The following is a 14,701-nucleotide window of genomic DNA, read 5'->3' as shown; positions in this document are numbered from 1 at the left end:
CAATCAATCGTTGGTTGTTTCTCTGGAGAACCCTCATCAATACAGGCACCAAGAATAATTAGCCTGCTTCTGTTATTTGTAAGTTAATATAAAACATTTATACAAAATGTAGTAATATACATTTTTAAAATTAATGTAAAGAAGTTAACGTTTTTCCTGTCATGTACACAGACATCTGTTGTGTATGTTTTAGGAAATGTTGTAATTTTGAAAGTAATTTTTGAATAGATTTTAAAAGTCCATCAATATAATAAAGCCAATTTTTCAGTCCCTAAAAATACCTTTAAAAGTACAGAGTGCTCATTACGTTGTTTGTTTTTTTTTGGCTGTGTTGGGTCTTCGTTGCTGTACGTGAGCTTTCTCTAGTTGCGGCGAGCGGGGGCTACTCTTCGTTGTGGTGCACGGGCTTCTCATTGTGGTGGCTTCTCTTGCTGCGGAGCACAGGCCCTAGGCGTGCGGGCTTCAGTAGCATGCAGTCTCAGTAGTTGTGGCTCGAGGGCTTCAGTAGTTGTGGCTCACGGGCTCTAGGGCACAGGCTCAGTAGTTGTGGCACACAGGCTTAGTTGCTCCGCGGCATGTGGGATCTTCCTGGACCAGGGCTCGAACCCGTGTCCCCTGCATTGGCAGGTGGATTCTTAACCACTGCGCCACCAGGGAAGTCCTGTTGATTATGTTTAAAGCCCTCACTCCCAAAGGTGTCTTGGTGTGGATGATACGTTGTTCCGTCACCCTTCTTGGGGAGAGGGATGGAAATTTCCTCTCTAGAAACAGGAGTGATGGGGAATAAGCATCCTCCCTGCTGGGTGGCTTCATTGGCTCATGTAATACTTTATTTCCTAGACTCTTTCCAGCTTCTGAGATTTCGCTGGTGGTGTCGCCTTCATCAGCAATGCACTATTTCTCCCTTTTCCCATTAAATATCTGATGATTGAAGTGCTATAAGGCAGGGTCCCCAACCCTGGTGCCAAAACGGTTGGGGACTGCTGCCTTAAGGCCAAAATGTGGGATGTGCAGCACGGAGGGTACTCGGGATGATTTACGGTGTGCGGGGCAGGGCATTAGAGTAACCTCATATGCATCACGATAGAAACGCTCCCGCTTCAGTTCTCCTTCATGCTTCCTGGATTCCACCCTTCGCCCTTAGAACTTCTTCTCTATCCAGTGAACAGAGCGATTCTTAGATCTCAGCGATTCACAGACCTCACTGAGATCATATCACTCCCCTGCTGAAAGCTCCCCGATGGTCCGCCGGCTCCCTCAGAGGGACATTTCAGGTCCTAAATCCCCGCTACATCCAGTCCTGCCCCCAGCTCTCTGCTTCAGCCACACTGGCCCATGGTGGTTCTTTCCGGGCTGCAAATAACTGACAGTTCCAGGAGCTGGCAGTGCCACCATTGGGAGCATAAACGATAAGGTGGTTAGAATGCATGTGTTCTCACCTCTTCCTTCCCCCTTCCCCCTTGCTATGGCTTCCCTGGGGGTGGAGTCTATTTTCTCCACCCCTGACACGGGGCTCAGCCACGGGATGGCTTTTGGCCAACTTGACCCTGGGGGGCTGTTTGTTGCCCGGCATTATCACAGCAGTAGCTAACTAATACAGACAGTACATAAGATATGGACATCACTTGTCGATTCACTGCCCCAATAAGTATCTACTGAGCGCCCACTCTGTGCCCAGCATGCAGCATAGAAGAAAGCAAAATCTCCTGGTGCTTACATTCCAAGGGTGAAGACAGAGAACGCCATGGAAAAGCAAATGCGTCTCAGGTGATCATAAATGGTGTGATGAAGTGAAGGGAGCTGCAGGGATAGGAAGCGATGAGGGTGTCGACAGAACCAGCAGGGAAGCCCACTCTGATGGGGAGACATTTGGTTGAGGACCCGTACATGTGTATCTGGGCAAAGCATTCCCAGAGGCAACAGCCAGCACAGAGGCTCGGGGACGGGAGTGAGCTTGGAGTGTCCAAGGAGCAGCAGAAGTCCTGACGTGGCTGGAGAGGTGGGCAAGGGGCAGGGGTGGTGGAGGGCAACGCGGCCACAGGTAGATGACGCAGGGCCTTGGCAGGAGGCCAGGTAAAGATGCGGGGTTATGCTGTGAGTGACGAGATCTGACGGAGATTTTAAAAGAATCACCTTGTGGGGTCCATGGAGAATGGACTCTGGGCCCCAGGGTGGAGCCAGGAGAGCAGAGTAGGAGCCCGGGGGGGGGGGCTGGAGTGGGGGGCTGGACCAGGACAGCGACTGTGGGAGCGGGCATGGTTGGAGCTGGGGCGTATTCTGCACGTGATGGGATTTGATGATGGAGATCACGTGGGCTGTGAGAGGAATGACAGCGAACGCACAGCACTTGCCGTGTGCCCGATGCTGCTCTGATGCCCTCAATCCCAAGAACCCCAGGAGGTGGGTGCTCTGTCTGTCATCTCAGGCGACTTGCTCAAATGCAGTTTAGCAAGCGGCAGCGTGGGACCTGAATTTCAGTGGTCCAGCTCCTAACTTTTAGCCTTTGTGCTATCGTGCTCCTCAAGAAGAAATCTGGGAGGTTCAAGTCCCCCAGGAGAGAAGTGACTGGTCTGCAGGACAAGACAAGAGGGCGATGCCCGGGGCCATGATAAACTGGTCCTTTGAGCTCCATGCTGCTGGCCAGCTGTGGGGCACGGGGGACAGAGGGAGAGACAGAATCCAAAGGCTTGTCAGAAGAGACAACTGTGGATGGAGTCTTAGAGGTCGATCAGGTGCTCACCAGAGAGAAAAGGGAGGACACCCCGCCCCCGCCAATTCCGCCACCAGAGAGACACATGGGTAGGAGTTCTGTCCCAGCCTGTTCGTAGGCAGCTCCATCCACTCTGGTAAAACACTGGGACAACCCAAATGCCACTAGCCAGAGTCTGGATAAAGAAATCCTGGCAAATTCATATACAAGAATACTAAGTATACTGCAGAGCACAGGGAACTATATTCAATACCTTGTAATAACCTGTAATGGAAAAGAATCTGAAAAAGAATATATACATATATGTATAACTGAATCACTTTGCTGTACGCTAGAAACACACACTGTAAATCAACTATACTTCAATTTTTTTTAAAAAAGGGGAAAAAAAGAATACTAAGTAGCATGAAAATGAATGAACGGCTGCACCAACAGAGCTGGATCTCATATATGAACTACTGAAGCACGTCGTCAAAGGATACACTCGGTTAAGTGCATTTATGCAAAACTTAAATGCATACGAAACTAAAAAACAATGTCTAGGGACACACACACATGCCGTAAAGCGATGCAGACAAGAGAGAGCGATAAATACAGAATTTACAGAGGAAGAGGACCAGGGAGGGGGGTGTGGGCACGCGGCCGGCTCTGAGGGTTTTGGTAAACTGCTATTTCCTTCACTGGACTGTGGGTACATGGAGGCTTATTTGATTCTTCTTTCTAGGCTAGCTATGTTTTGTATGTTATTTTTTAAGTATAGAATTTTGTATAATTTGTGTAATCAAAAGGGGAGGGGCCTTCCATGTAAAAGGACACGTGCACGCAGAGTTTAGGAACCCAAGGGGCGTGAGTTATTGGGGAACTGGGTACCATCACCTGGGACATGGAACCAGCGCCCAGCCCCACCCAGTCTTCACGCCTTCCCTTCCTTTACGTGCTCTTCTCCAAGCCCTTCCCACCAGATTCAGGAGGAGTGATCTTCATCTGCTCTCCTGCCCCGGCTCTAAGCATGGCTTCTGGAGAAGCTGGTGGGAGGGAGCCAGAGGCTAAAGCTGACCCGGGGTGTGTGTATGTGTGTGTGACTGTCTACGTGTGCATGTGTGTACATGCATACATGAGTTGGGTGCATGTGTGTGAGCTTGTGTATTTGTGTGCATGTATTTATGGCTGCATGCATGTGTGTATTCGTTCATGAACGTGTGCATGTGTGTGCATGCATGCACGAGTACATATATGCATGTGTGAGCACATGCATTCACGTGTGTCGTGTGTGATTGTGTACATGTGCATGTGTGTGCATGCATACATGAGTTGGGTGCATGTGTGTGAGCTTGTGTATTTGTGTGCGTGTAGTTATGGCTGCATGCATGTGTATTCGTTCATGAACGTGTACGTGTGTGTGCATGCATGCATGAGTATACACATGCATGTGAGCATACGTGTTCATGTGTGTCGTGTGTATGTGTGAAAAGACAGTCGCTAAGCTCTGCCACTGGCACGTCCTCCTCTCGATGCAGAATCTGGAGACAAAGGGGGCCTTTATTTTACAGGCTCCCACAGCTGACACTGCCAGGCCTGCTGTTGGGAGCTGAGGACCAAACACCACCCGCCCCCCAGGGTGAGTGAGGCCGCCCGTTCCCGCAGCAGCTGGACCATCTCCGGGGAGATGGCTGAGCAGGGCCTGGCATGCGGGCTGCTGGCCTGGCTTGGCTGCCACGAGGCTGCCCGGCAGACACCGTTCTCACGAGCCCTGGAATGAAGCGTGCGGAGGAGCCTCCCCGAGAGCCCCCGGCTCGCCACTGCCACAGTCCTGATGGTTGGAAACCGGAGGCTGAAGGAAGCATGAATCCGAGGTCTGGGGCCACGGCTGAGCTTGCAGCCTGACGGCGTGACACTGACCCAGACGCTGAGAAAGGCCCTGCCTCCTCAATCCTCCCTGGGCCCCGCCAGCAGCCTCGGCGGGGGCTGGCAGCATTGACACTGCCCCAGCTTCGGCCCATTGCCCTGTTTTATCGACAGGCAACTGTGTGTAGCCGCGTCCCTGGAATTTGATGGTTCCTTTTCACTGTTGGGGCATGGCCGTGGTTTGCCGTTCCAGGCAATGATATCACTTCCTTTTACAATAAATCCTGTGATGACCACACTCGCCTCCCCTTTTCTGTCCCCTTGGAGTTTGTCCTCCAGCCCAGCGTTTCTCTACAGCAGGCAAAGAAAGCGCATTTAACCCCCCATGGTACCGTTGCTCTCTGCCCTTGCCAAAAAAAGTGATCAAGGAAAAAAACATGTATTAAATAGTACCCGGTGTCGTGGGCTGGATTGTGTCCTCCAGAAAGATTAAGCCCAAGTCCTCCCCGCTAGGACCTGAGAATGTGACCTTATTTGGAAACAGGGTCTTTGCAGATGCACTCAAGTTCAGATGAGGCCTTACTGGATTAGGGTGGGCAAATGTTTCCTGGGCTGAGCCCCTGTGTTGTGTCATTTTAATTAAAAGACCTCATTTAGTTCTGATGACAGCTTGTGAGATGGATGAGAGGTTCAGTTTGGGGAGATTTTGCTTAGAGAGTAAGATAAAGCAATCCAGGCAAGACTAACCATTAATAAAATGGGTGAAGTCTTCTGTAGAGTATTGACTGCTGACGGCCTTGAACTTGGACGAAGGGCTGAAGTCCTGAAAGAGTCCGAACAGGTGGAACGGGTATCAGAATACGTAATACGCATCGGTTAGTCAGCTAAGTTTGTTTCCCCTTCCTGTGGAGGCCGTCTCCCAGACTTCCCTTGGGGAGCCACACTCCCCCAGCCTTCATTTGTCTGGTTTGGGGGAGCTGAGTCTGACCCGTCTCCAGGGTGGCATGAGTCCCAGTCCTGGGCAATCATAGTATTGCACCATCCTGGCCATGGTGATGGGCATGTGTCCGTAATCCTGCCAGTAGAGCCAATGAGATCAACTCCAAGACTTTCAGTGGAACTTTTGGTAAACAGAAACCATATTTTCATGGCACTTAGAGCTGGTAGAACGAAAGCATATAGCTCCTAGGGATCAGGAGCTCTTGCACTCTTGTGGGGAAAGACAGAGAGTGAAGCCAACACACATAAAACCATATCCAAAAGATGGGAAATGCAGGAGTCCTGACAACATAATGTGAGCTGCTGGATCCAGCCATACCTGAAATCCATACCTGGGCTTTTCACTTACTTAAACCAATTAATTCTGTCACTCATAACTTCATGACAGTAACATATTTCTCCAGAACTGAACCTTTGCAGGATAATAGGCAACATGAGTCAGATTACTTCTTACCAAGGACAAAAAAGTAAGACCACATAGAGTCTGTCTCTTGGATGGACTTTCCCTCTCCAGGAGGTAAGAGCGATCTGGGCTAAGGAGTGTGAGACGCAATGGCTTTACTTCATTAGAATGATATAAATTGCCGCAATATGAATTGCCTGCCCAAAACAGACAAATTCATCCAGGGGTTGTGTTCCAACCTGTGACCCACCGTTATGAAGGTTCTGAAGACAGGGGTGTGAAGAGTCTATTTTTCACGTGGATGAACTGTTCAAGAAAGGCAGTTTTGTTTCATTTTGGCCATAATGAACCATAATAGTCACTCTCTGCTGACTACTGAATACTCTCACATCAAGGGCCAGAAACGTAGAGCTTGCCTGACCCGGGCAGGTGATGTAAATGCGTTCACCAGCTTGGCCGAAAGTGTATGTGTGCCCCCGCCCCAGCCCCTTGGAGAGGCAGGTACTGTGACAAATCAGAAAGACATCCCTTCCCAAGGACGCGGCTCCAGCTTATGCCCCAGGGACTGGAATCCGTCCTGACCTATTTTCAGAAGTACGGATTTTTTAAAATATAAAATCTCATTTTCCAATGTTGGGTGTAGTGGTTTGAAGAGTATTCCCCCCAAAATTCACATCTACTTAGAACTACAGAATGTGACCTTATCTGGACATAGGGTCTTTGAAGATGGAAGTAAGGTAAGGATGGAGATGAGATCACACTGAATTAGGGTGGCCCTAAATCCAATGAGTGTCCTTGTAAGAGACAGAAAAGGACATACAGAGACACACAAGAGAAGGCCCTTGGAAGACAGAGGCAGAGACTGGAGTGACGCAGCCACGAGCCAAAGAAAGCCAAGAGCCCCCAGGAGCTGGAAGAGGCAGGAAGGGTCCTCCCCTGGAGTCTCCGGAAGAAACGTGGCCCTGTGGACACCTTGATGCCGGGCTGGTAGCTTCCAGAACAGTGAGAGCATTAATTCCACTTGATTTAAGCCACAAAGTTTGTAGCAATCTGTTACAGCGGCCCCAGGAAACTGATATACTGGGTGAATTTTTTAAAATACTCAGGACCTGGACCCATTCCAAGCTCCCTCCAGCCCTCAGTGAGGACCACCTCCACAAGGCCAGCAAGCGGATCTGGACACACGGCTCTAGGAACCTGCAGGGGTAAAACACTGGTCCCTCAAGAACCTCTTTCTTTAGGAAGTGTCTTTGCAGCTGGACGAGGAGAGGACACCCACACGGAACACTCCAGGGAAGCCTCCATTCCTTGTCACTGGGCACCTTCCATCCTGGGAAACGTCCAAATGCAGTTAAGAGGGGTTTGTCTGCTCCGGTGCCCGCGAGTGCAGGCTCTCTGCTTCTTCACTTGTGGGAGTCCCCTCGGTCCCTGAGATGTCTTTCTGGAAGACTCCTGGGCTAGCTGGCACTGTCTCACAAGTGTCCTGGATACTCTTCCCCATTTCAAAACCCTCCCAGCCCCACTGAGCGGGCCAGGGGACTTCCAGCTTGTTGCCCTGGGGTTTTTAATTAATTCATTCATTTTGGCTGCGCCGGGTCTTAGTTGCGGCATGCAGGATCTTTAGTTGCAGCACGCTAACTCTGAGTTGCGGCACGCTAACTCTGAGTTGCGGCACGCCTGCAGGATCTAGTTCCCCGACCAGGGATCGAACCCGGGCCGCCAGCATTGGGAGCGCGGCGTCTTACCCACTGGACCGCCAGGGGAGTCCCGCCCTGGGGTTTTTCTGTCTCCACTGGGGCTGGGGGGCTGGGGGACGATGTGCAGCCCCGCTCAGCACTCAGCCTTGGCAGCCCAGAAACGATCAGGGAGCGGGTGCTGCACTGGACAAGGGGGGACGGGCCCAACGGATGGACGGATGGTCCCCATGTCCGCAGGCAGGCAGCTCTGAGACGCGTCTCAGAAGGACCCACGGAAGCCAGTGCCAGGTACTCCAGTGGCAGCAACCAACTCGGTAACTTCTCTGTTACCTGCTCGCTCTCCTCCCCCGTTTCTCTTCCCCGTCCCCCTTTCCTGCTCTGGGATCCCACCGTAGACTCTCCCCAGGGAGATGCAGCCTCACAGATGGGGCTGTGCTCTCAGACGGCATGTAAAACCCTCCGAGGCTAGAAATGAGATGTGCTTCATCTCACAGGCAATGAGGAAACGTGTTGGCTCATATTACAAGAGAGGATCCCATGTGTGAGAAAGTGAAATAAAGCTAGACAGATGCAACCTATTATATTAGCGCTAATGAATTCTAAGTAGGTCTCAATACTACGTTAACCCTCAGAGGTTTTGGGAAAAATGACTTTTTTAAAAAAAACTATTTAATAGCTTTTATTCTACACATTTATAAAAGTAACAGTTTTGCCAGGGAAATAGTTTTCACCCACCCACCATATACCTGAAAGTACTATGTTGAAGTATAAACTCAAAATGAGGCCAAGTAGGATCAGTAATACTGGGGCTCATAATGTAGGAGCGGAGACTTCCCACGTCCGGAGGAGTTCCATGACCCTAGAAGGGCAGGTTCTGTTTTCACTTGGAGCAAGAATGGTAGACAGAGGTCCTGCATCAGCTACACTTTTTAGTGTTGGTGAAAATGAAAACCGTCCATCTGTTTTGATGCCTGTTCAGTCCCACAAGAGAAAGCCATGAATGGTTCCCCACTTTGCACAGTCAGTTTGCTTAGGGAGGACGTTTCCCCTGGGCATGTTGGAAGAACGGGGAAAACCATGATTTCATCTGTTACACCTTTTTTTGCACACACTTTTCAGCCAAAACTGAATTTTGGTGGATTCCAACTGTATTTTTCTTCTCTACACAATTAAAAAAAAAAATCCTTTTTAACCAAAATATAATTAACATGACATTGTGTAAATTTAAAGTGTACATGTTGACTTGATACATTTATATACTGCACTATGATTACCCCAGTAGCGTTAGTTAAGACCTCTATCTCGTTTTTACGTAATTATCATTCCTTTTTGGTGGTTGGGAGCGATCAAGATCTAGTCTCTTACCAACTTTGAAGCTTATAATGTAGTATTGTTGACTATTATCACTATTCTGTGCATTCGATTTCCAGGACTTAATTTACCTTCTAGTTCCCAGTTTGTACCTTTAAATAAGGTGATTTTTGTATCAGAGGCATTCAAAAACTTTCTTGGCAGTTTTGGAAAATAGCCTGTCGTTCTAATTTCAGCCACTAGATGGAAGGGCAAACAAGACATAGCAGACAACTCACGGGCTTATTGATTGCTCGACCAGAGCTGCCAGGACGATCACCCTGAGAAGTGGTTTAAGCCCAAGTCTTGCTCTGCATCCAATTGCCTCAGCACAGGGGATGATGCTACCCTATCATCTTACACTGTTTTCAGCATAATCCTTATGCTTTCTGCAATGTTATTGTTTGCTTACATGTTTACTGTCCCTCTCGCTCATTAAGACGTGAGTTCCAGGGGACCTGAGACTTCACTGCTGCAGCCCCCAAGTTTAAAACAGAGCTGGCACACACTAGGTGGCTAAGGGGTGTTTGCTGAATGAATGAATGACAGGAGTGGAAGAATGAACGCGGCCTCTGATCCACACGAACGGGCTGAATCTCCTTCTCTGACTTTGCTGTTTCCGACGGCACCGTACCTCACTGTGAATGATGATCTGCACTTAACCCGGTACCCAGGACATTAGAAAACTGCTGAATTCCATGGTTTGACTTATGTCTTTGAAATATCTGAGCCCTGAAGAGCAGTAAGCAAGAAGTCCTCTGGGCCTAACTAGCTTGGTTTGGGTTTAAAATTTAAAATGGCAAAGCACAAATCCACTCAGAGGCTTCTCCATTCATCCCTGAAGTGGGTCCATCCCCTTTCGGCTCCAGGAACGACAAATGGCTCAGACAAGATGGAAGCTGTAAATTCTGGCACATCAAGGTTGCTTGAGATAAATCACCCATCTGCAATTAGTCAGAGCAGGCAGAGGTTTTGCTGGGAGCGTGGGGAGCAGCGGGGATGCCCCATCCTAGCAATGAACGAGCCATGGGCTGAGGGATGGAGTGAATTCACACAGCAGGGCCAGGATTAAGGGTGAGGAGAGTGAGGCTGAGTCTTGCAAGAGCAAGGGGCTTGTGGTCCCTCCCTCCATCTTCAAAGCCAGCGACCGGATCACTCGGCTTCCCCCCGCTCCATCCTCACTTCTCTTGGCTTTCAATCTCCAGCCTCCTTCTCACTTATAAGGACCCCTGTGATTCCAAAAGCTCCCCCAGATAACTCAGGATACTCTCCATCTCAAGATCCTTAATCACATCCTCATCTTTTGCCACGTGAGAGAATACATCCTAAATTCTAGGGATTTGGATGTGGACATCTTTGGGGGAGGGCAGTACTCAGCCTAACACAATGCTGATCTGAGTTTTAACCTGCAGTTAATAGTGAATGAAGAAAAAGCTCATGGTCTAGGGGCCGCTTCCATGAAATACAGTTGGCTTTGTTGAATAGGCCACCTTGAGTGGAAGACTCTGTGTCCTGTTTCTAAGGGCAGGGTCCAACCTTGACTGCCCTGTTCCAGCCACTGGGTGGCCACTCTCTGTGAACTTGTTCATCTCAAATGAGGGGCCCCGTAGGTGACAAATTCTTCCAGACCCAATGCCGATAGCACCCTCCAGGAATCACCGGGGATTGTATACACACAAGAAGGATGATGAGGTGAGCCCGCCTGGCCCAGGAAGGCTGGCCCTGTTTGAGACTGGAGACAAGAGTAGCTCCCAGGGGGTGGTGACTTCGCTTTGGTTTCCAGACACACTGACAATCACACCCGCAAAGAGCACGTGGGGATCAAAGACCTAAGTCCGAGGTGCGGCCCTGACGACTTCGTTATTCCTCAAGGAAGCACGCATGGGGTCTGAAGGTTTGGGGCGGCCTGGGCATGGGGTCTGTCAGGTCCGAGGAGCTCTCCTTTGCAGTCTGGGGCAGGAGAGAGGCTTTATCAACACTCAAGGGTCTAGGCATTCCCTGGCGGTCCAGTGTTTAGGACTCTGTGCTTTCACTGCCGAGGGCCCGGCGGGGTTCGATCCCTAGTTGTGGAACTAAGATTCCACCAGCCTCGTGGTGCAGCCAAAGACAAAAACAAAAACAACAAGAAAAAAAAAAAAAACACTCAAGGGTCTAAATGACAAATAGAATGGTAAGATATCTAGAGTGTACATCATGATGATATGCTATCCCTCAATGAAACTGAACGATCAAAACAGAAAATCAACTCAAGGCCCACCTACTCATCAGGAAAACCCCCTGGCCCCATCCCAGCGTGTCCTGGGCCTGCCCTGGGGCGTGTGGTAGGCAGGGCCCCTGCCTTAAAGCCTTTCACCATCAGCACATTTCTGCCTTGAAAGCATCACCTAGTGACAGCACCGGAGTTCCTCTTTCCTATTCCCTGATGGGTTTTAAATTGCGGCGTGAACGAGAGAAGCGGCTCAGATGTGCATTCAGTCTGGCGGGGATGGGATTCAGAGCAACGTGGGTAATAAAGGGCTGCTTAATATGCCTTCATACAGAGAGTAAATGTTTAACTTTCTTCTTTTTTTTTTTTTTTTTTTTTACCGCGAGGCTTGCAGGATCTTAGTTCACCGATCAGGGGGTCAAACCTGGGCCCCCTGCAGTGGAAGCGTGGAGTCCTAACCACTGGACCGGCAGGGAAGTCCTGAACTCTCAATTGATATAAATGGCCTGTTGGAATTTTCTTGACTTCAGGAACATACTACTTTTGTGTTCGTTATGTAGAAAAACTAAAATCCTGGACCAAAAATGAAAAGGAGGGACTTCCCTGGCGGTCCAGTGGCTAGGACTCTGCACTTCCACTGCAGGGGCCCTGGGTTCAATCCCTGGTCGGGGAACTAAGATCCCGTAGGTGTCGCCAAAAAAAAAAAAAAAAAAAAAGAAAGAAAAAAGAAAAGGAAACAAGGTGACATGGCCATGGCCATCCTCATTTTCTGGCCAGCGTGCCCTGCTCGGCGGCGTGGATGGATGACCCAATGGGGGAATGTCCCACTCTTCCGAATTCCGTTTTCTACAACAAATGCTACTTTTGTTCATGTCCACATCTGTACCCATCAAGTGAATTTATGCAGTAATACAAAGTATAAACATTCATGTCTGGATCTGTCCCAAAAAATTCATTTTGTTGGCTATTAGCACTGCCAGGACAAGAGGGTGTGATTTTTAGCATTTTTACCAAATATGTGTGGAAGGTTAATTTTGATTTATGATGAGCTTCTCCTGTGAAAACATGCCAGGCCTCACGCAGTGGCTTCAACATTCTGGAATTTTGACTGATGGGCAGAAGAATGGCCCCCAAAGATGTCCACAGCCAAGCTCTCGGGACCTGTGGCTATGTGACCTCACCTGGCAAAGATAACCGTGTTTGCTTATTAGCCGACTTGAGATCAGCCCGGGTTATCTGCGTGGGCCCAGTATCATCACAAGTATCCTTGAAAGTGGAAAGAGGAGGCCAAGAAGGTCAGAGGGATGTGGGGTGACTCAGCATGCTGTTGCTGGCTTTGCAGAGGGAGGGAGGGGACCCCAGCCAAGGGATGCGGGCAGCCTCCTGAGGCTGCAAAAGGCAAGAAAAGTAATCGCTGCGGAATTCCCTTGCGGTCCAGTGGTTACGACTTGGCACTTTCACTGCTGTGGGCCTGGGTTCAATCGCTGGTCGGGGAACTAAGATCCCGCAGGCTGCATGGCTCGGCCAAAAAAAAAAAAAAAAAAAAAAAAAAAGAGTCATATCTGCAGCCCCCAGAAAGGAAGGCAGCCCTGCCAAGACCTTGACTTTGGCCCAGTGAGACCTGCATTACATTCCTAGCCTGCAGTACTCTGGGAGAACACATTTCTACTGTTTTAAGCCCCAGTGCTAACGGCACTTGGTGAAGGCAGCCCTAGGAAACTGCTAATAGAAACGTCTCCCTTCCCACTTCTGGAGGCCAAGGTGTGGGCAGGGCCGTCCCTCTGCAGGGCCTGGGGAGCGGGGGGCCCCCCCCTTGGCCTCTTCCAGCCCTGGTGTTCCGCATCCTTCTTGGTGCCCTCGGCCTGCGGAAGCATCACGCCGCTCTACGTCCGCGGTCACGTGGCCGTCTCCCTGGGCGCCCGTGAGTCCAGATTTCCCTCTTCTCGTAAGGACACCAGTCGTCCTGGATCCGCGGCCCAGCTTGATGACCTCATCTCACCTTGATTCCACCTGCAAAGATCCTATTTCCAAGTGAGGTCACACTCACAGGGTCGGGGTGGACACCATTCAACCCAGCACAGCAGCCGGCGTTTCTCTGCCAGGACGGCTCCTGGGGAGCAGGTCTGTTACAAGGAGGGTCTGGCCTCTCGCACCCTCTGGGGTGCTTCGAGCCTGGGCGCCCATGTGCCCACGCTGCACAGAGTGGTGTTGGGTGCGTGGCTTTTTCTGTGCCCTTTTCTTCTCTTTTTGCCCCCGAGTTTGTGGTCCCCTGCGTTTCTCCCTAAGGCTTTGGCTAGCAGTGTGAGGACACTGGGAATGGGGTACCCCACACACCGGGGGCCCCTCTTGACAGGCTCGGGCCCCTGTGGGGAAGGGCCTTTGAAGACCTCCGCACCCCGTACCCCCCTTCTTGCTCTCTGGACTCAAGCCCAGCCCCCCACCTCCAGCCCCGGCAGGGAAAATCTCACGTTGGGATTCTACCACTTTCCCACGACCATAACGCTCACTTTATGTATGCAGATGCTTGGATTTTGTAAAGCTGTCTCTTTTCTCCATTCTCAAAACCACAAGAGACTCCAAGACCTCCCCTGCCCCGCGTGGTCTCTGGCTACCACCCCACTTTCTGGTTCCCTTTAGGGCAAGGTTAGAGGGATTTTACGGGTGCCCAGCCCTCCCCTCTCTGTTGTCTGCAGACCCTCCCATCCAGCGCACCAGCCCTCAACGGTGGTCACCAGGGTCCCCATGTCTGACTCATCGCTCAGCAGGAGAGAGACTCGGTCTCCACTTCCTTCTGGAGAGACACCGCCACCCCTCACCCCTTCGACCTCGGAACATGGGAGTGGCCGTGTCACATCCCTTTCCTCTTGTGCCCTCACAAACGCAGGCTTCAAGCATCCTCTACCCAAACCGGCATCTCCTGCCCAAATACTGTAGTCGGTGGAGCAGAAACCCCTTTGGTCAAGATACTGATCTATCTTTAAGAACAACTGCTAATGACAGCAGCTCCAAGCGTCAGGGGAGAGTTGAGGAAGGATACGGAGAATTATGTGCAAGCGAGAGGTCCTGACTGGCCCGTCCACCTTCAACTCTGCCACTGGAGTCCCAAGGTCAAGGTCAAGGGCTTCATCGTACATTTCTCCAAAGCTCCACGTAGCTGGCCGCCTGCTCCTCCACTGCTATCCAACCCGTTTCGCTGGGACCCAGGGCCACTGGAAACTCAGCCTGGCACCTGTCGGGTCTTCACCACCAGGCAGCCAGGCTCCGGTGAAGTCACTTCCGTCTGGGTCCGCTCACCTGCCAGTCCCCTCTCCCCTGAGGCTCTGGTCTGGAGGAGACACCAACACAGGTAAGCCTGCAGGTGCAACTCCCCGGCACTAGCTCGGCTTCCTTTGTGAGGCACGTGCCTTTTAGTCCACGTGGAAGTTAGTAAATGCTGATTTTTCATGGTTACGCAGCCTTGCTGTGCTTTGGTTTTTCCCTTGCATTTTGTA

At 50.6% G+C, this 14,701-nt stretch overlaps 1 protein-coding gene across 3 annotated transcripts in view; it reads right to left on the bottom strand.

The window, feature by feature from the left end:
- SLC15A4 (solute carrier family 15 member 4) overlaps positions 1–14,701 on the bottom strand; it is a 126,284-nt gene that overhangs the window by 82,237 nt on the left and 29,346 nt on the right. Inside the window, exon 8 of one of the 3 annotated variants that reach the window (XM_036874807.1) lies at positions 5,303–5,378. The exons of the other annotated variants lie outside the window; for them this stretch is intronic. Coding sequence (XP_036730702.1) covers positions 5,305–5,378 — 74 coding nt within the window. The 3' untranslated portion in view covers positions 5,303–5,304. Of the gene's footprint in view, positions 1–5,302; positions 5,379–14,701 lie in introns of those variants that run through there. 3 annotated transcript variants of the gene reach the window in all.

This window comes from Balaenoptera musculus, chromosome 14, assembly GCF_009873245.2.
Source record: "Balaenoptera musculus isolate JJ_BM4_2016_0621 chromosome 14, mBalMus1.pri.v3, whole genome shotgun sequence".
In the NCBI taxonomy this organism is placed as follows: domain Eukaryota; kingdom Metazoa; phylum Chordata; class Mammalia; order Artiodactyla; family Balaenopteridae; genus Balaenoptera; species Balaenoptera musculus.
This window is presented reverse-complemented; position numbering and strand designations above follow the sequence as displayed.